This window comes from Monodon monoceros, unplaced genomic scaffold, assembly GCF_005190385.1.
Source record: "Monodon monoceros isolate NGI ecotype Baffin Bay Population unplaced genomic scaffold, NGI_Narwhal_1 Super_Scaffold_6, whole genome shotgun sequence".
Lineage (NCBI taxonomy): Eukaryota > Metazoa > Chordata > Mammalia > Artiodactyla > Monodontidae > Monodon > Monodon monoceros.
Window position 1 is genome coordinate 84,680,137 of NW_021703783.1, and position 21,884 is coordinate 84,702,020.

General features: G+C 47.6%; 1 protein-coding gene across 3 annotated transcripts in view; it reads right to left on the reverse strand.

Annotated features, from left to right (window-relative positions):
* Positions 1-21,884, reverse strand: part of NUAK1 (NUAK family kinase 1) — a 69,250-nt gene that overhangs the window by 36,231 nt on the left and 11,135 nt on the right. The window contains exons 2-3 of one of the 3 annotated variants that reach the window (XM_029206514.1): positions 16,192-16,277; positions 3,167-3,287 (exon numbers count right to left, since the gene is read on the reverse strand). In XM_029206514.1, coding sequence (XP_029062347.1) covers positions 3,167-3,239 — 73 coding nt within the window. In that variant the 5' untranslated portion in view covers positions 3,240-3,287; positions 16,192-16,277. Of the gene's footprint in view, positions 1-3,166; positions 3,288-16,191; positions 16,326-21,884 lie in introns of those variants that run through there. The other 2 variants (XM_029206515.1, XM_029206513.1) reach the window with 2 other exon arrangements.

A 21,884-nucleotide genomic window follows, 5' to 3' on the forward strand; every position in this document is an offset into this window, starting at 1 on the left:
CAGGGAGAAAATGGCAGTCTACAAGCCAAGGAGAGAGGCCTTAGAAGAAACCAACTCTACTGACACCTTAGTCTTGGACTTTCAAGCCTCCAAATCCAAGAAAAAAATAAATTTCTATTGTTTAAGCCACCCAGTCTGTGGTAGCAGCCCTAGCAAACAAACACACCCAGGGAGTCATGAACCTTCCAGAGCCTCAGTTTCCACAACTACGATGCTGTCCAATATGGCAGCCACTAGCCAAATGTGGCCATTGAGCTACTTGAAATGTGGCTAAAGTGTCTGAGGAGCTGAATTTTTATTTCAATTAATTTTAATATCCATCTGTAGCTAGTGGCTTAGACAACATAGTTACATACTTAATTTCAGAGGATTTACAGACCCCCTGTAGCTCATTCATGAAATATCCTGTCAATGGACCCCAGATTAAGAACTACTTAGGATGATTATGGGGTCTTCATAACAATGACCTTTTTGAGCTTACCAGTATATGTATCATCTCATTTAATCCTATTGACAAATCCTAGGAGGGGGTAGAATTGTTATCCCAATATAGGTGCAGTCATTGAGGCACTGAAAGGCCCACCATCCTGCTCAAAGTCTCAAGTCTGGTGTGAGAACTCAAGCTCTTCCCTGACTCCCTAAAGCCAGTTCTAAGGGTTTTATGAATTGAAGCCCAAGCTCTCACCTGAGGCCTTGGTGAAAGTTATTTCTAGTCACCCAAAGAACTTTAATTCATGCTGATACCCATCTTTAAAGTTACAAGCAAGGGCTTCTCTTCTTGAAGCCTCCAGCAGGGGCTGGACTAAGGCCTTGACCTTGATAATAGGATGTTCTTCCATTGAGGTTCATCTCTGGCCTTCCCTTGGAAGGGGGACAGACTCCTGTTCCCCATTCAGCCTGAAGGATTCCCAAGGTCAAGGAGGGCATGATGCTAGTAAAGAAGTAGGCTTCTTGATGCCAGACTTCTGTGACCACAGATCCATCTCCCAAATAAAGAACTGGAAACTTCATGCTGGATTAAAACTCTGCTTCCTGGTAAAGAAGCCTCCAGCTCTAGGCTAAGAAATCTCACAGAACTGCACACAGAGCACGTGACCCACACTGGTCCACACTATGCGTGATGGCCTTCAGGTTTCCATGGCAACACAAAGAGCAAAAACACTCCACATTTAATAAAATTCACTCTCATCCTGCATTTTGTATCTCAACTCACTTCTCACTTCTGGAAATTCCCCTCAATTACCAGGCATATTCAGATTTGTTTTACCAGCCTGGAATTCTACTTTTGTCAATTCTTCCTCCAAAAAAACTCCTTCAAGGCCCAGCTTGGATGCCATATATTTCCATGAAAACTTCTAAGCTTGGGCCTCCTTGGTCCCAGAATATATTGTTTACATATCTAAGGCAGGTCCTGGGCAGGGCCTGGGACTCTGCATTTCTAACAATCCCAATTTATGCCGATGCTTCTGGTCCAGGGACTGCAGTTTGAGACTCACTGCAAGAGATGTTTGTGGAATGAATAAGTGACTGAATAAATGCAAATTTCCCCCTTAAAAATCCTATCTCCAAGGGTCCCAAAAATGAGCTTTAGAAAAATCAAGATAAAATATATTACCAGCATTTACTTCTACATGAGGAGGAAAAATAGAAATAGTAGGGGGAAAAAAGCATAGCAAAACCCAGCAGGGAACCAGAAGAAGGAAAACTGAAATATCAGAAAAACTTTAGGGTCACCGTCTGGTTTCCTCTTAGCCCTTACTGTATAAGTTATGATGAACCGACCAGAAATTAAAAATAGGTTTATTTTTCTGGCTCAACCGTATATTAAAAAATATTCCAGAAATGTTTTGACTCAGTAAATCCAAGACTAGGGATTTTTCAGAAGAAAATAATCAAAAATGAATGTAAACATGATGTACAAGGAGAGTCTTTAAAGCCCTGTTTATAATAACCAGAAATTTAAAACAATTTATATATTTGACAAAAGAAAACAGATCCAATAAATTATGGTATGTCCATAAATGGAACACTATAAAGCCTTTTAAAATGTCCTTATAGTGGAATATTTATTGATATAGGAAGAGATGCATGATATAAAAAAATGAAAAAATATCAAGCTAAAACCCAGTATAAACAGTATGATCTAACTCTGGATAAAAACCACATTACAGGGCTTCCCTGGTGGCGCAGTGGTTGAGAGTCCGCCTGCCGATGCAGGGGACACGGGTTCGTGCCCCGGTCCAGGAAGATCCCACATGCCGCGGAGCGGCTGGGCCCGTGAGCCATGGCCGCTGAGCCTGCGCGTCCGGAGCCTGTGCTCCGCAGCGGGAGAGGCCACAACAGTGAGAGGCCCGCGTACCACAAAAAAAAAAAAAAAAAACCACATTACAGATATAGAAAAGTAGACTAAAAATATAAATATGTATAAAGAGCCATTCATCAAAATGAGAGAGCAGAAATTATTTTCAAAATTTTAACAGTTGTATTTCAATCATTTCTGCCATAAACACATGTTGCTTGTGTAATTTTTTAAAGGATATTTTTTTAAATGATAGACTGGGAAGTTTATACTCTCCATTTCTTCCCATGAGGAACTAAAGAGTTGAAGCATGAGCACCTTTATAAGCTTTTCCCCTCCCTGTCCTTCTGTAAACACCAACAACTCGAACTGTATTTGCAAAGTATCTGTCACACCAACAGATCCCTCTTCTTTCTTGGCATTTCTTGGACCTGCTGGAAGTTAATTCCTAACTCAGAAAGGCTAACTTTGAATAACTCGTGACACCACCCCTGAAGCATCAGCTTTGGGGAATGACATTTACAATAGATCCACCGTTACTTGGCCACCCAGAAAACTGCCATTTTCCAGAAACCATGGCTGTCTCACATAGTGGTTTTCAATAAGGTGGGTTGCTTAGCAACCACCAAGAAACGGGGAAGACAGAAGAAGGCACCAGCCACAGCTACTTTATCACCAAAGTGCGCTGTGCTACATGTGTCTGGTTGCACTCAAGGTAACAAAATAAGAGATAACACCCAGCTATTTTTGCATCATGAGGAAAAAATACTTGGCTCCTGCCCAGAAGGGCAATTACCTAAAAATCTTGGCAGGCCCCATGGTATGAGAAATGGTAACTGATACGGGGGTGAAAAAAAAATCACTGACCTTCATAAATACTGATGATATGAGGATGGTTGAGGGATGACATGATCTCAATCTCTCGTCTGATGTGAACCATGTCTTGTTCATCCTTAATTTTGTCCTTACGAATGGATTTTATAGCAACCTATAAAGTCAGGAAATGAAATGTTACTCAGAGAACTAAACAGATGCAAATCAGCCATTGGGAGAGTTTGGAAAATAAATACAGATGTTACTTGTTGGCAGAACCGACAATAACCAAAACAAAGCTTCGAAATACCCCCGTCACATCTTTCATTTATAGCAAAAACACCCTTCTCCAGACAACAGAAAACATCAGGTTTTAACAGCCTGGGTTTGGGATGGTGGCTTTTTTTTTTTTTTTTTTTTTCCACAAAGCAGAGGGCTGCTTCACGCGGCCAGATTCATTTACTCTAGGAATCCTGATCCTTTGAAAAAAGAAAAAAGGAGAGCTTGGTTTACAGGGTGTCGATGACTAAACATGGAGAGGTGAAATTAGCATCACTCAGCCCCACCATGCAGCTGCCGCAGTGATGGTCTCAAGGCCAGTTCTGCTCAAACCTTGCGTTTTAAGACTCCGGCTTATGCTATGCTGATGCAATTGCTCAGAAGCCAAATCCTTCCTACATCCTTCCTCTCACTAAGGCACCTTTGACAGCAAGTGATACGACCAAAAGGCCCTGCTTGAGAAAAGTCAGAGTAAAACCAAGGAAGCTAAGCTAGACTCCCTGCCCAGCCCCAGTTGATTCCAAAAGCTCCGTGCCAATGTTGTCTGCAAATCCAAACTGCAGAGAGTTGCCAGGGCCAAGGCGCAGAGCGATTACTCAAAAGAAACACATAAATAAAAAGACATTAAAGGACAATGGGAATCTAATAAGGAAGAAATATATTTGCCAATGAATTCATCTCTGCTCATAAACAAGTTGGTTGGTAATTTAATCCGCCTTGGCTCTAAGGGGGGCAAAAACTACTTTGGCGGAGGGGGTTAGCCATGGGTAACAAGGAAACCTGCCAATCGATTTGCTGCCAGCTCTGAAAGCCTGCTTAGTTCCCTCCAAACTGGTCCTCTTGTGATCTCGACCCTCACCTTAGCAACCTTTCCTGGATGAAAGGAAGTAAAACCACCCCTCGGACTGCAAAGGCCCTGGAGGAAAAACAGCAGCCCAGGGCCACACCTTGCCTATCACAGGGTCAAGCATGGGCGGCTGCAGCAGGAAGGCACTCACACCTGTGAGCACCTGCAGTTTCCGACTGGGCACCAGATCCCCATGCAGCGCTACACACGGAAATGTCTCTAAAATACCACCAGTCCATCTGTGACGCCACAAGACTTAGGAAGCTCTTATTATTCTTGATTTTGCTCTTTGCTGGTTAAATCAACTAGTAGGTCCCCGGATTCCTCCTTTGCAGACCTTTCCCCAGCTGTCATTAAATCAGTATTGGTGTCATTACCTGACCCTACACTAGTGGGGATCTTGTTCACTGCTTTCTCTCCAGCGCTTAAAACGATGCCTGGTGCGTGGCAGGCCTGAGAAAACACTGAGTGTGGGCAGGGAGGCAGGTACATAGAGAGGGAAGGGGGAAGGAGGGAAGAAGGGCAGGGGGGCAGGGGTTGATGTTATTAGGTGGATGAGAGGCCAGACCAGGGAAGTGATAGCAGAATTGGAGCAAAAACAGAGGGACCACTCCAGTCAAACAGCACCACCAAGACAGGCACGTCAAGAAGGTGACTTAGGATTTCTTTGGCATCCTACTTAACGTGGGCAATCGAGGAATGGGGAAAGCAAACAGGAAACACAGGACGCCCTGCTGTGAACCCAGGGGCAGGTAGCACCCTCCCTAGAGTGTGGATGGACCACACATCTGGAGACAAGGAGGCTGCACAGAGATGAATGAGCTTCCAGCTTCAAGGCCCCCTTTTACCAGGGTGCCAGGCCCCCCAGCTCCCCCAGGCCCTCACGACAGCCCCATTCAGGATGCAGCAAGAAATGCCTGCCTCTGCTTACGTCAAATGTAAAGACATGACTTGAAGGCTTTATTTTATCTGAGCAGGGCCTGTGATCCTGGGAGCTTGCTCTGGAGGAAGCCAACAGTGAACACACTCAGGCCGTGGAGGATGTGGGTGGCTCTTGGACCAACTCCTACATTCCTCCAGGAACTAAAGATGGGCCGAGTGGTGAAACTACCCCTTTGATTATACAGCAGGCTGAACTTGGCCTTGGGGAGGCCCTATTGTCAAATGACAATAGAAATAAATTCTTTCACCATCCAAGGTCAGGGGAGGGTAGTGACATTCGGGGGGTTGAGAAAATAAGTGGACTTGTCAATCCCCCCAACCATGGAGCGAGAGGCCAACGGTCCCACGGTGTCTTTGCCAGAGGGATGTTTCCAGCCCAGTGTGAAAAGGAAAGTGCCCACATTCTAATCACACCCCACTCGGCACTGAGGAAACTAAAAGAGCTCCATAAATGTTAATAGCCATGGTGGTTGTCCCTCCACAAAAGCTTCCCTCTTCCGACAATGAATCTTCTATTGAAAGTGCAAAAGAGGGCTCATTCTGCCCCCTATTTCAAAGGCGTGGTGGGAGACGAATGCTAGAAATCACTGAGAACTGTGCAACTGTCAAGGCCAGAGGGGAGACATTCAGTTCAACTCCCAAGAGCGGGAGATGACTCACCCAAGGTCATAGATCCAATGAATGGCCAACCACGAAAGCAATAAGGATAGAAATAATAGTGGCATTCACGATGCACTTAATAGATGGTACAGACACTGTGATAAGTGCTTTACACACCGCGGATCTTTACATCCTTATCATTCAAGCTTCAGCTCCGTGGTCCCTTAGGGAGGCCTTCCCTGACCCCTCTACCTGATAAGGACACTCCTGGCCTTATACTCTCCCTACACCTTTCCCACACCATCTGAAATTATCCTGCTTCTTTGTTTGATGCATATTCAGCCTGAGGCCAAATCCAGCTCCCAGGATGTTTCCATAGGAGCCAGATAGCTAAAAATGGTTGTCACATTTTTGAAGAGTTGTTTAAAAAGGAGAATGAGATCTAAAAATGCAGCTTCTGTAACGTAATGCAGTGCCTCCTTTGTGAAGTTGAAGGATAAACTGAGCCAGCACACGGTGAGGCAGCATGATGGTTAAGGACATGGCCTTGAGTCCTGGCTAAAACCACTCACCAGCTGTGTGACCTTGAGCAGGTTGCAAAACCTCTCTGTGCTCCAGTTTCCTCATCTGTCAAGCAGGAAAATACAGGACCTGCCTCACAGGGCCCTATGAGGATTAAATGGCTTAGAACATGCCTGGCCCAGGATAAGGGCTTAATAAATGTCAGCCACATTTAACCCAGAGAGAATACCCCATAAATAGGGCCTTCCTTCCTTTTCTCCAACCTGAGAACAAACTTGAATTCCTCCTGCTTCCTTGTGGGGCAGCAAGTGAAGGTCTAGGGAATGGAGACCACATTTGTTCCCAAAGTGCAAAAAGGGCAGGAGAATCTCTCTCCTGGGTCTTTAAATTGTACCCTCATCAGAAATGTCTGGAAGCTCAGAACAGCTGAGCCCACATGAGCATCCGTGGCTCCTGAGTCTGAGGCCAGACAGGAGGACGAACAACTGGAACCCGAAAAGCAACCTCAGGACCATTTCCCCTTTCTCCTTCCAATAGTGGCCAAAGGCTACCAAAGAGATACACAGAGATGCCCGATATTGTGGAGCAAACCTCCTCCCCAGTTTTCCTCAATCCTCACCCACATCTACAAAGAAAGACAGAGGTAAGGAAAGGGCCCAGCAGGAAGAGGTTACCAAATGTCTGAAATCATACACCCTCCAAAAAAAAAGTCCAGTTTGTTCCTGCAGGAGTTGGGAGAGATTTCACTCTGCCTTCAAAATGATTGAAGCTGGGAACTCAGGTGTTTAAGCCCAACGCACAGCCCAGCCCCTTTCCTAAGTGTTCCCAAGTCTAGACATCACCGTGTGCCTTATAAATGAGGCCACCCTATCGTTCAATGATTAAACCTTATGGCCGTGGACCTGCAAATTCTGCCCTGCGGTGCCTGACTTGTTTAAGAGGCAAAAAGCTCAGCCGATGCTGATCCCTTGCTAAATATAACAGCCTTCTCTTCTGCAGTGGTTGTTTTTCCCTTTTTGAATAATCACCCCAAACTACGTGCTCTGCAGCCTGCTGGGCTTCCTCTTCCACAGTGGCCACTGGGAATGTTAAGAGCTCGGGGGTCTAGGCAGGGCTATGGGGAGCAGAGCAGTATGGTGAAAGCTCAGGCTTTTGCTGGCTGGATGACCTCAGGCAAACCTGAACCTCACAGGTCTCAGTTTCCTCATCTGTAAAATGGGGTCAGCAAGTCCTAACTCTTGGGGCTGTTGTAAGGAGGAGAAGTAAGTGCAGTGCCTGGCCCTCAGGTGTTCACTGAATGGCAGTGACTATAACGAGGCCTGTCAGAACGACACGGTGATACAGGGTCTTGGGCCACATTTAAAGGGGTGACAAGCCCACAGCACGTCATCACACGGGCCTCTCCCCTCCCCATTCCTCCCACACACATCCTCCCCTTCCCCACATTTGTACTGAGGCAAGAACAGGTTAAAATTAATATCCAGCCTGCATGCCTACACACAGCAGGGCAGCCAGCCATCTTCCTGGGCTGCTTTGGGGAGTGGAGAAAATTCCGCGCAGACTGTGTGTATTTGAGGCTCCAACCAAAAGAATCACTACCCTCTTCCCTCCACAGCCACTTCCCATGATGCTCATTGATTGACATCTGTCAGCCTAAAGAGAGGCTGTTCCAGAACAGTGCCTCTCAAAGGGGTCCTGGACATCTGGTCAAAATGAAGATTCTGAATCCACAGGTCTAAGGTGGGGCCTGGGATTCTGGGGTTCTAGCAAACTCCCAGGTGATGCACCAGTGCTGTCAGCCCAGGGACCACACTTTGAGTAGCATGATCTTTGTGCTTTGTCTTTGGCCTAACATACCAACATTTTTAAAGCAGCAGCAATATCCTTAATAATAACAGTAACTAATATCTATTATGTGTTAACCACGTGCCAGTGGACTTTATCTCATTTAGTCCTAACTACAGCCCCATTGTACAGGGGCACCAAGGCACCGAGGAGATAAACATTGCCCAAAGTCACGTTGCCTGTAAGAGATGGAGCGAGGACTTGAACCCAGGCAGGCTGAGCCCAGAGGCTGCTGGTTCTTGAGGCTGTGGATAAAGTTGGGACAGACAGCAAACATGGCAGGTGACAGAATCTCTCAAAGGATCCCAAACAGTCCCCAAAGCCCAGTGTGATGGGCCCCCTCCAAGCAGATGAAGTTTTTTACAGGGTCCCATGTGAGGTTCTGTGAGGTCAGGAGTTGGGGACTGAGCAGCAGGGAAGAAACAGGGCCATAAAACACAGCATTAGCATCACTTAGTGAGAACAAGTTTGAGTTCTAATCCCGGCAACAGGAGCTGGCAGCTTCCCTGCCATTCATAGGTGTGATCTCACACCCGGCCACGTTCCACTGCTCCACGGGAGCTGCAAGGCACTGAGTCAGAGGCAGCTCAGGCGACCTTTTCTTACCAAGAGGCCCAGAGGCCATTTGCAGTGGGAATGAATGGTTAGCCAAGTCAAGTTGGAGGCCAGCGTAGGGCGTTCCTGCTCTGGCCTGGTTGATGGTCAGAGTTCAAGGCAAAGGCACAGCTCCGCATGGGCCCCACGGGTCCAAAGCTCCCCAGGATCACCAAACGGCTTTCACTTAGAAAGGCTGTGCCCGGCCATTACCACGGGGACACCAGCCAGGAGGCCACCTTGCAGCCAAGGCCCCTAATTAATTAAATGACCCCCAGCTCTTTGTGAAGAGTCTGGCCAACTCAGGACAACACTCTAGCAAGTTGCCATGATGCAACCAGCCCCATGGGAATCCAAGGCAGCTCCACCGTGGGCCTCTTCCTCTCTGGCCTGTTAATTCATGTCAATGTGTGGATGTTTCTTCAGACAGAAGCAGGTTGGAAGCCAAGAGTTGTATCAGCAGGCTCTGAGGAGAGGCGTCCTGACGCCAGGGAGCACAGCATATAGAAGAAAGACCTTTTTCTTCAAAGAACATTATCCTACCATTCGCCTTCGCCACCACCAGCCTTTTAACCTTCTAAGAGGTTCTGAACATATAATCCTGTGTAAATCAGCTCTCAATCCTCAATTTCCCAAAACTCCCCATAAGAGATGGTGTTTCCTCAGATGACCCTGATTTTTTTTTCTCCTGCCATGAAAAATGTGTTCTATCTCCAGAACTGAAACAGCAAAGCAGATTTTTATTTGTCCAGGCCAGGGCCCACTTAGGAGGTCCTCAGAAGGGCCTGGGATGTTTCTATCTACAGATACAGTCATCCCTTGTTCTGGACCTGCCCCCTTCAAGGGCTGAGCGAAGAATGTCATTATTGCATGTGTCAGTGCCACAAGGGAAGTGGAATTAACGACTAAGAAACTGCAGGCAGATTTACACTCCCTGTATGGCGCTGAGGTTTGTAAACAGGAGACAGTGGCCAGGGCTGACCGGGTAGGCGCCGATGGAAAGTTAGCGCCAGCAGCAATGATAGAGCAAGCGACAAGCCCACCCCGAGCACGCAGTTAGATTCCAGGAGACAGCACTTGGCCAAAGGCTGGTTGGCGTACCACCTGCATCAGATCCTCCGTCTGGGGAGGAAAGGGGGATGCTGACTGCCATAATGCAGATTCCATGGCCCAGCCCAGACCTATTGAATTCGAGGATGAGGACAAGCTGGGATGGGCACTTTTTACAAGCTTCCCTGGTGATTCTGCTGCACTCTTTAGTTTGACCTTAAACCACAGTCAATGTGGCTGGGATGGCACTCCTTCCATAACTTAAATACTATGCAGTCATATTAAATGCTAGATGATTAAGGAAAATTCATGAACTGCCCATCTATAAAGAGGGGAATTTAAAACAAGCTACTTCCTTGAAGGGACTCAGTGACCTGCATTAATTTGCCCCTGGGAAAGGGAAGGTTTGTTCCCAGAGGACATCTGGCTCATCCTAGCCTGAGGCAGGCCTGTGGATGCCGGGAGGCCACGGAAGCTGGCTGCTCATGGGTTACTTCATGCTCTGCAGGCCACCTGGAGCTCCCACACCTGATCAAAGTGAATGTGTCCAGAGGGGGAGAGAGGAGGTGAGGTCTGGAGCCCCCCCATCCTGCCTGCTCTGTGAGAGAAGGTCTAGCCGGGGCTGTGAGAAGCCCCCTCTTGTGGGGATCCGCTGGAAATCTCTAAGAAACCATCCCAAGGCCCCCTGCAGGAAATGGTCTCCAGTAGCACAAGAGACGCTACACAGGCAACATCAGCGTCACAAAAATACCGAAATCGCGAGGCTTGTTCAGCTGGGACTCGAGTGGCCAAGCAGGGGTTTATTTTTGGACTCTCGCGTTCCTGAAAGCCAAATGCAACACCAACTCAGAAATCTAAAGCTCTACGACTCTTCTTCCAGGTTTCCATAGCTCTGGGGGGAGGACAGACCAGACCAGAGGGCTGAGGTTACTTCTGAGTTGGACGGCCTCAAGCAGTAGCGTCTGATCACTCTGACACTGTTCACACCACAGCCTGAATAAGCTTAGGATTCCACAACTGTGATTTATCAAGCTCCAAGCCCAGCAGAGCCCCAGCCAGAGCTGCTAAGAAAGCCAGCCTCAGCCCCTTGGCCCTGTCATCAGTCACAGCAACTTGGCCCAGGTGCCCCCTGCACAGGGAGGCACTCAGACAAACATGTCACAGCCTCAGTTTCCTCGTCTGCAAATAAGGTGACAGGAGCACTGACCCCACGAGGTTGCTGTGGGGATCGCATCAGATTGTGCGTATGATGAAGGGCGAGAAGGCATAACCAGCAACATTATCACTGGCAGATGTCAGAACTACAAGGGCCCCAGAATGTTCTATGCCAGCCCCCTCGTTTTACAGATGAGGAAACCGAGTCCCAGGGAGATTAAAGTACAGGCCCAAGTTCACGAAGCTAACAGCAGTACTGGAACGGCAACAGGGGTCCTGATTCCCACTCCACTCCTGGATATATCATACCCTGGGTGGGGATTCCTAACCAAATTCCAAACCACAGCTAGCAGCAGGACTGAAACTGCCACCCAAAAAAAAAAGGGTTTAAATTCACATTTACATGTGAGGCAGGCCCCAGCACAGCGAAGTCCCCAGAACTGCTGCATTATTAATAAACTGAGATGGGGGCATGGGGCGGAGGTGACAGCCACGCCTAAGCATGCTGGCCATTTAGGACCCGTTTCACAGCACGATGCGTGATTTCATTTCCATCTGACGCCAGGGGGCTGTCCTCACACAGACCTGCTGGGGACACTTTTCAGTCCAATTCAGTCCGATCCTTGTTCCAATATCTGAAGCCTGATTTGATATCACACGTGAGTAGGCATACCTGGGCGGTTCTTCTCCCATTATTTCTTAATTCACTGAAAACATTGCTTTTAAATATTAACTTCAGGCGGCCACTGAATCACTGACCTTGGGAACCAATGAAAAAGGGACACAAAAGACCGAAGAAACATTAGTCTTCCAAAGGGAAAGGAAATTAGCCAACTGAGTTTAGCTGATCCAGGTAAGCAGAACAAAGGAAAAAAAAAGTTTTTTAATTTCTTAAGATGGTAGGATACCTATAACACACACACGCAAATTAAAGGGCATGGCTTTAAATTTTATATGTTAACCATGGGTGATTTTAAAGATAAGTGAAACAGAAGAGTCCTCAGAGGTTATTTTTATACTGACAGAATCCCTCTTAGGCGAAAAACGGGCATATAGCAATTAGAGCGCAAAGACGGATCAGAGAGGGAAGAGATATGGGGACATTGTATATGTATAACTGATTCACTTTGTTATAAAGCAGAAACTAACACACCATTGTAAAGCAATTATACTCTAATAAAGATGTTAAAAAAAAAAAAAAAGACGGATCAGACAGGGAAGGAATAAGAGCCCGGGCTGCAGTCTGTCCCCGCCCCCACCCCCAGAGGCCTCATTCATCACCTCCTCACAAGCAGCAGCTTCTTTTCCTTCCAGGGGAAGCTCTCAGCTCTCAGTGTCCATTATCCCTGCTCCACAGCCCCTCTCCCCGCGCTGGACGCCCCCATCGCCCTCCACTCCCCCCCCATCCTCTCCCCACCCCCCGGCACAATCCATTTGGATGCTTGTCAGCCCGCTAATTACCGCCCGGCCAACCTGCTACCAGGGATGTTGTCACAGAAGCACCTCCAGCTACAAAGGCACAGCCCCCACCCAGCTCTGCCAGCCCAACCCCCAAGGCGCATGCTCAGTCCCAGGTGGAAATTTCCTGCCACTCCATCAGGCCGGTTGCCTCCATGGGCCTCACCCACACCCATCACTCAGTGCCTACCCTCAGGGAGGTTGGGGCAGGGGTCTGTGGTCATTACAGGGACTTAAGGAGCAGCCTGGGTGTGTCCATGCCCCTGGACGTTTGTGCCTGTCATTTCCTCTGCCCGGATCCCCCCACACCCTACTGTCTGCAACTAACTTCTGCAACTGACCCCCTCCTCCGCACCCACCCCCTGCAATGAGCCCCCGAAACGCACATATAGGTCCCCTTTCCTAACCTTGCTCACCATTACTTACAGGCTTCATTCACACAGAGACCGTTTCTGTTTTATTCATTGCAACATCTCCAGTGCCTGGCAGGTAACTGGTGTTCTGTATACGCCAATGAGCTGTGGCTGACATGGTCCCCAAGTATTAAGAAGGAACTTTATGAAACCATACAACAATAATAGGGCATCTGATTCCACCCAACCCAGCCCCCAGCCCCCTGCCACTGCGTCTTCTTTGACCTGGCTAAACTCTCAAGTGTTGAATCCCTGCTTGTCCCAAAATCATTGAGCCTCAACGTGCTCATCTTTAAAATGGAGCAATAATAGTGCCCACTCCAGAAAGGCTGGGAGAGAATTCACAACAACAGCTAGTGGTAATCATGATAATTCCCAGTTATCAAGCCCTTGCTGTGTGCCGGGCACTGGGCACCATCCTGTTAAACCTCTCAACAGCTCATTCATGAAATTCTCACTAAAAGAGTATTTCTGCTTTCTCAGTGAATTTAAACTGAGTCTGAGGAAGATGAAGTAACTTGCCCTAGGGCACACAACTAATGAACAGGAGAGCTGGGTCTTGCTAAACCCAAAGACCCCACTCTGAAGCTCGGTACCAACACTGACAAAGCAAGTAACACAGTGCCTGGCGTTTAGTGGGTGTCTATAAAGAAGGCTGAATCGGAGTCTCCGGAGATGCAGGCGCCACCAAAGCCACACCGCACCGCCTTGTCCCCACCCTAAGTCTTTTCTTATTCAAATCAGTCCCATCTTCAAAAGCACATCCACTGGTGTTTCTTGCTGCTCTCTGCAGGGCCAGGCAACACAGCTGAACAAAAGGCAGAATCAGACCAGAGGGTCTGGGAAGCACATCCCTAAAATGATGCAACAGTGAGTCAATTCTCCAGCAAGCAATCCTGGGAAATCTGCTCTAGATAAGGTACCGATCAAGATCCTGAAAATCATGGACCTACCCTTCAAGTTGCTTACAATCCCATGGAGAGGGCAATGGACAGGCTCTCCCTGCCTTGCACCATTCATCCTTCTACTAGTAGGAGCACCCTGACATTGCACTGGGGCCCACCCCTACCCCACTGTTAAAAGAGACTGACAGTCAAGATACTGCACCCTCCCCATGCCAATGGGTAGACACATGACCTACAGTTTGGCCAAGGAGATGCTCTTCCTAGGACTCTGAGACCCTTCCCAGCAAAGTGTTCTTTTGCGAGATCACAGGCGGAAACTGATGTAGAAGTCCTTCCGGGCCTCATTCCCCCATTTCCACCCCCAAGTCTCCCTCATGCTCCTAAGAGGAGAATTGAGTCTCACTTTGCCCAGAGTATGAATTTTCCCATCCCTGACAAGAGCCAGGAGAGAATCTCCCCTGTCCTCTTTGCTCACTCATGTCATGTATGTGCCTTACACTCCATCATCCCCTCCATAAGATGGGCCTCTGACTACTTCACTTGACTGGTACTAGTTGAAATACCGTCTTCAGGACCCATCCAGATTAATTCTTACAATAATTTCCTCTCTCACCCCAATAAAGACATAGTAAATTATTGTGGAATTTGGCCTTTTTTTCTGGCTGATTGGGGGTTCAGTCAGGTTGTTTTGACCAATCTTGCAAGAAAGGTACAGGAAGTCCAACGATATTCCCTGACAAATAATGTTCTACCCTATAAAATATTACCAGGTGTTATAAACTGAATTGTCTTCCCCTCCCCCCAGCAAATTCAAATGTTGAAGCCCTAACCCTCAATGTGACTATTTGGAGGCAGGGCCTTTAAGGAGGTGACTAAGGTTGAATGAGGTCATAAGGGTGGGGTCCTGATCTAACAGGACTGAAGTCCTTGGAGGGAGAGGAAGAGACCCCAGGAGCACGTGCTCCCTGAGGAAAAGCCATGTGAAGCCACAGGGAGAGGGCAGCCATTTGCAAGCCAGGAGGAGAGGTCTTACCAGAAACCAGCCCTGCCGGCACCTTGATCTTTGACTTCCAGCCTCCAGAACTGTGAGAAAATTAATTTCTGTCATCTAAGCCACATAGGCCACGGTATTGTTCCAGCAGCCCAAGCAGACTAATATGCCAGTCGTTGTCTGCACTACCTAAATCACAGTCCACATATAAGAGGGGGAGTCAGTCACGGTCAATACCCGGAACAGGAAGCAGAGACGGCAGGTACTACCTAAATCACAGTCCACACATAATATAAAAGGGAGAGTCATTCACGGTCAATACCCAGAATAGGAAGCAGACACGGCAGGATAGGAACCCTCATTCACCCCTGCGTCCCCAACAAGTAGGGAAGAGTCCGGTCCCATAACAGACATTCAATAAACACGTGTTGAGTTGAGCTGAATCAAACATGCTGAATCCCATCAGTCATAATTTTTATAAGAATGTTCACCCAGGGCTTCCCTAGTGGCGCAGTGGTTGAGAGTCCGCCTGCCGATGCAGGGGACACGGGTTCGTGTCCCGGTCCGGGAAGATCTCGTATGCCGCGGAGCGGCTAGGCCCGTGAGCCATGGCCGCTGAGCCTGCGCGTCCGGAGCCTGTGCTCCGCAGCGGGAGGGGCCACAGCAGTGAGAGGCCCGCATACCGCAAAAAAAAAAAAAAAAAAGAATGTTCACTCATCCACCCACTACCACCAACCTGGGCCAAAATCTACAAGTTGCTGATGTCAGATTCCCAATTCCACTCTGGTCCACGTTGATTCTATACTTGCGGGTGAGACCGCAAACCCGTGTATGCAATACCAAGGTGTGTATGTATACATTGCCATGTATACAGTGCCATCTCACTTTATTTTACTCTCCCTACCATCCATGAGACAAATTACTTATTTTGCAGGAGAAAGAAACTGATCCTGCCGAAAGGAACTCTCTGAGTCCCCACAGGTCATAAAGGCAACACCCCAAGTTCCAGCCCAGGTACTTGGATTCTGTGGCCAATACTACTTCCACTGGGCCACACCTGTTTCCAAGTGTCGTGAAATCCATGCAACCACGGGGTAAAGGAGAAACACCCCAAGTCCTGGCACTGTGATGCTTCTTTTCTCCATTGTTTAAACCCTGGGGAGAACTAGCTCAGATATCAGACTGTTCAAATGTCGTGGGCGATCTGGCTGGGGAGCTAATCAGAGCAATTTGAGTGCACGGCTAAACGAGGACACCCCTTCCTGGACCAAGCCCTGCCTTTATGGCAACACTTCATAAGAACCATTCCCTTACAATACAACTGTCAAATCCAGCAACCGCAGGCCAGAAACATCCCAGCTGAACCCCGCCAAGCTGCTTTCTGATGTACTGTACACACAAATACCAATATTCCCCAGATGTTCTCCATGTAAAACATTTGGTTTGAGACACAGCCCTCCTTTCCCAAAAACTCTTACATTTGTTTAATGGACTCATACAGTTCAGCTAAAATATCCTGGAGCAGACATCTGAAGCCAGCCAGGCTCTGATGCAAGCATCCCATCTGCAGAAAAGAAGAACAAGTAAATAAGACGGTCCTCCCCAAGATTTATGCTCCCTGCATCTTTAAGCAGGTCATAAAATGTAAGCTATGTACGGATAATAATGCAAGTTGCTTTCAAGTGTGTTTCTGAGTCCATCTCGGTACTAATCTAAGACTGATGTTCAAAAGGGCAGTGGGTCTGGCTGGCATGCTAAGGAGGAGGCCACATTCTGTTTCTTACTCCCTCAGAAAAGAAGTGAAAAAAATCTGTCACTTGAGCAACCTAGATGATTGAGGTGAAGGTAGGTTTTCTCTTGGTTTTAGTTTTCCAAATATAGCAATAGCTCCTTTATTCCAAAGTCACTTGTCCCTCCGGAACACAGGTAAGATATGGCGAAATGGGAAATGTACTGGACCTTGAATCAAGAGACTCAGCTCAACCACATACTAACTGAGTGAGCCTGGCCAGGCCAACTCTCCCCAGAATGGCTCATTCTTTTACAAGAGAAAACAGAATCTCATTAGGTTCATTGTCAGGGCCCATTCAGCTCTGAAGACTGTATGAGAAAGGAAACGAACTCTTAGAAAAGCCACCCCAAGAAATGGCATAGAATCCATCCACTGAGCCCCTGAAGATGGTCACCCAATGTTTTCCTGCTAACACAATTCTAACAAGCTTGTCATGGCAAAGCTGTAGAGAAGTGGAAATATGGAACTAGAAAGCCACTAGAGACAGCCTCCCTGGTGGAATCAGGACAGGACGACTGGCTTTTACCTTTCGTCTTTTAACTTTTCTGTGTCTTGTGAGTTTTCAGTATTGAGCATGCATTATTTTTGCTAGAGGGAAAAGAAAAATGTTATCATTTAAAAGGGTCACAAAAAGGCATGGAAGCTGATGAAGGAGCAGATACACAAACTATAAATAGCACACATGAGAACTCCAAAATACAGTACTGAGAACCATTTAGAAGTTCCCCAAAAGACTTCGAGAAAAGGTTTAACTACCTTCAAGGTACTTTGTTTTAAGAAAGCAAGAAAGTGTGCATCCAACTGAGAAAGATTTCCATAAGAAATGGCTACAATTTTTTAAAAGATTGGCTTGTAAATAAGCGAGCTTCAATTACCTGGAAAACTATATTTAGAGCTCTCTATTATAACCTTTTAGTATTTCCACTTAACCAATGCATCAGATTAACAAGAATTCTCCACTTTCTTCACTGGGCTCATGTCACGTTGAACCCTAGGGGCCGCTGGGCTGCTCTCTGCTTCTCCCACCCTCTTCTGTTTTACTAGCCAACTTCCCACCACCATCCCAGCCAAGCCAACTGCCCCAATATGGCAGCTTCTATAGTCCATGGAGCACCTCATCCTCCCAAAATGCCAGCAAATCATGGTATAATTGTAACTTCCTCCATTTGAGGATAAAGATCCCCAGATTCATCACTGCCAAGAAAAGGCAAAATGCAATGAGACAACATACAAAAAATGCCCAATACTGTCCAACATACAGTACATACTGCAAAGCCCCTTTTTAAATTATTATTATTAACAAATAGGCCACATGCAGAAATGTGTGTAAGAACCCTGCAGCGAGACCTTCAAAATACGAGGTTGAGAGGATGGTGTCAGAGGGCAAAGTGAGACAGGGCTTGGGAGAAAAGGAACAGCTGTAGCCTCTTTTGAAAGAGGACATTTCGGGTCACCCCAGTAAAAGAAGTCCTTCCAAATGTACTTCTGTAACCCCCAGGGAATCGATTTTGTAGGACAGAATTGCAGGACACAAAAGTCACCACAACTGGAGCCTAACAAGAAAACAAGCCAGCTGCTGATTTACAAGCAGCCTCTGATGCAACAGAGCAAAAGGTCCGCGGCTCAGGTCCAGTGGGATGGCTCTGGACACACCAGCCCTCCGTGGAGGAAGCACACTGGGAGCCCCATAGGGGAGGGGCCTCACCTTGCTGTGGGCAAGGTCCCAGGTGGACCAGGCATGGATGGGACACCTTCAGGAGTGCAGACCCTTGGGCCTCTGTCATCACCATGCTCCACCATGGTCTCAGCTCCAGCCGTGCACCCAAGCGTCTGTTTAAAGATGGTGATGCCCGGGCCCCACCCGCAGAGAGCTGCTAAAAGGTCCCTATAGGTGATTCTAATGCTCCGCCGGGACTGAGAACAAGCGGTGTAGCCGGAAGAGCCCACAGAGGGGTCAGACAGACCTGAGTTTTTAACTCTGTCGCTACCTTGCTTACTTGAGCAAATCAGTTACCCTTTCTGAGCATCAACTTTTTTAACTGCAAAGTGGGATCATGACAGAGCTGCTGTGAAATAAGATGATGCACGTAAACGGCCTCATGGAGGGTGATTATTCTACAAATGTTCTCTCCTCTCCCTTCGCTCCCCTTCTTTCAAGGTTCTCCCAGGTGGGTCAGGAGTTCTGGGCATCTCCCAACTCTAAGGGGCTTCCTGCCTTGCTAGGTGGGAGAAAAAAGGACGGGAGGGAGGCACATCTTTCCTTATGTTGGATGCCCCCCATCACGCACTCAGAACCCCTGCTGGTGAAGTAGGCATATTATTCTACAACAAAACTACGCAAAGAATGGAGAGTCACAAGCAGCAAAATGAGGGAACACCTAGCTTGTAAGATTTGCTTTGCTTTTCCTGGCGAGAGGAAGACCTAACCTGGGTGTGACACTTTCTCGGGAAGTCCCTGCCTCTGCCTCTGTCTCTCCTGTTAGCTGCAAGCCCCTACACCTGGCAGCACAGGGGTGAGGTATAGTAGGCCCAGGGGAATGTCTGAATTTATTATGCTCTTTGAGGCCAGGGATGGGCATTTGTAGATCAACAGAGCTCCTAAGGCCCACACGTGTTAGTCCCCTCAACAGGCATTTCCTAAATATACCTGACTCTGATTCTGAGCAACTGGCAGAAAAGGATATAAAGGCACATTCGGCATTTTGGGGGGGCAGCAGCTCAAGGTCCAGTGACAGAGGAGCAGCCCCGCAGCACTTCCACGCTGGCATTCCCATTCAAGCAGTGCAGACTTGGGCCAGTGACTTAATTTTCTGTGCCTCAGTTTATCCACTGTAAAATGGGGATGATAATGCTGTGCATCTCTTAGGGTTACCATGAGGATGAATTAGGTCAGTGATTCAACGTGCTTAGACTACTGCCTGGCACAATTCCTGCTATGTAATTGTTTGCTATTATTATTACTCCATGGGAAAATAACAGGCAAAGAGACCTCAAACTGCGGTTCCAATATAAAGGCGTGGGGTCTTAGGGCCCTCCAGTTATCACAAAAGAAGGTGTGGACTGAAGAAGGTGGCGGGGGCATATCCTCAGATGAATACAACGAGCTTTCCATTACTGTGTTTCCCAAGGACAGACCATGGACCAACCCCATCACCTTCCCTTGTGTTATCTGGTTAAAATGCTGAAGATTCCCAGGTCTCCCTAAGTCGCACCCCAGCCCTGCTGGACCAGGCTCTCTGGGGTGGGTGCCAAAGATGGTGCATTTTAACTGGCACACCCAGGAGATTCCCATGTCCCCACAAATCTAAGAGCCCTCAGACTGGCTAAGCTCATTAACTAGAGGGTCATGTCCATTTGCCCACCATCACAGCCTGAGAGGCTTGCACATAGTACGTGCTCAACAAATATCAGATGAATCCATTCCAGAGTTACAACTCAATAAGTGGTCAGTCAGTTGTTTTGAAGGTGGCAGGCACATGCAAAGCAATGCTAAATCAGACAGACAACTTCATGCATTTATTCTAAAAATCTTCACCGTGCTTACTGTATACCAGGCACTGTTCTAGACGCTGGAGATGCAGAGAAGGTGATGAACGAGGTTGTTTAGAGATAATTAAAATGGTGACAAGTGCTGTGAACGGAGCTAATAAAGCAAGGAAACGGGTGGAGCATGTCCCTGCTGTCATTAAACTCGGCCTCTAGAGCAGCGCCACCCTTTAGAACTTTCTACGATAATGGAAATGATCTTTCCTGCATTGTTGGATGGTTGCCACCAGCCCCATAGGGTTATCCAGCACTTAACATGTGGCTAGTATGCCCAAGGAACTTAAGTTTTTAATTTTATTTCACTGTAATTAATGTTAACTTTAATAGGCACGTGTGTCCACATGAGACAGCACAGGTCTAGGGGCGGAAAGAGATTAGTAGACTGGAAATTATAACACAAGGCACTCAGTGCTATGAGGGTGAGGGAGGTGGGTAGAGCACCATGTGTTATCAAATGCCTCTCACCCAATTACCAGATGCCCTAATGTTCTCTGGCTCTGGGGATTGAAAGAACAAGGTGAGGTACAAGGCATTGTACTTGGGCTGGAATTTTTATAGGCCATGATCAGTTGGAAGTGGTATGCAGCCCGGCCAAGCCCCAGAGACTGTGGTTCAAGAACACACCGCCATCCACAAAGCCTGCCCACAGCTGCCAGAGAGATCTCTCTCTTCCCCGTCATTCCGCTGATGGTCATTTTGTCCTTGGCTACAACGTCCCACTGGGCCCTGCATGGATTTTACGAGATTTCTTCGCTTCAAGCATAAGTACGGATACAAGCCTCCTAAATTCCACCGGAAAATTGGTGGCTAATCCAAACATTTCATAAAATTAGAACTCATTGTGGGGCTGAAAGGAATTCAGACTGTGCCGCCACCAGAGAAATGCAAAATATTTGTTATAATTTTTTCCTTCATGAGCTGTTTCAAGCAGCAAGTGCTTTTTCAGCTTGAAGTTAAAGGAGGCGCTGGGGCGGCGGGGGGAAGGAATGGGAGAGTTTTTGTTTTTGTTTTGTTTTCTCTGTGGTTTGCAAAAAGTATCACCAGATGATGAAAAATCGAGGAATCCTGCTGACTCCCTAATCCCTCGGCTAGCAGAGATAATAAACTTTCCCCATCTCGGCTGCACCTTGCCTTTATAAAGATGGTGTTTTTCTTGGAAAATGGTACAGCTGCTCCTTAATTTTCTTCTTAGGCTTTAGCCCCAGAATTTTTTCTAGGCTGAGATTTCATCAGCAAGAGAGAGATGGCAGTCATTCATTCAGGCACGCATGCAGGCATGTCACCAATACTGATTTGCCAGGCACCATGCTAGCACTTGAGATAACACCAGTAAACAAAACTGGTGAAAATCCATGCCCTGGAAGAGCCTGCCTTCCAGTGAAAGAGGACAAACAAGGGAGGAGTTGGTGACTGCCACTTGCAATTTGGAGACAAGACCTGAAGACTCACCAAATGCAGAAACTGGATGGGGCTGGAAAGTAAGCTCCAAATCAGTCCCAGAACTCTCATCTCACAGAGAAATTAGCTGAAGCCATAGAAGAGGCGTAATTCGCCCCAGGTCACACAGCTCAAGTTGTGGCAATGGTGGGGCTGGCCCCCAAGCCTCCTGACGACATCCCCAGACTCCTAACACTCCACAGCCATTCCACAAACACGAAGTGCCTTCTTCTTGTGCACCAGGCACAGAACCAGGCACAGGGAGGACATAAATGAGTAAGACACGGAATAACTGGCTTCATGGAACCAAGTTCCTCCAGCTGCTATTTTCACAAGCCTGGACACAACTTCTCTGAGCGGTAAGTCTGGGTTCAGTGGAAGTCCACCCCACAGCGT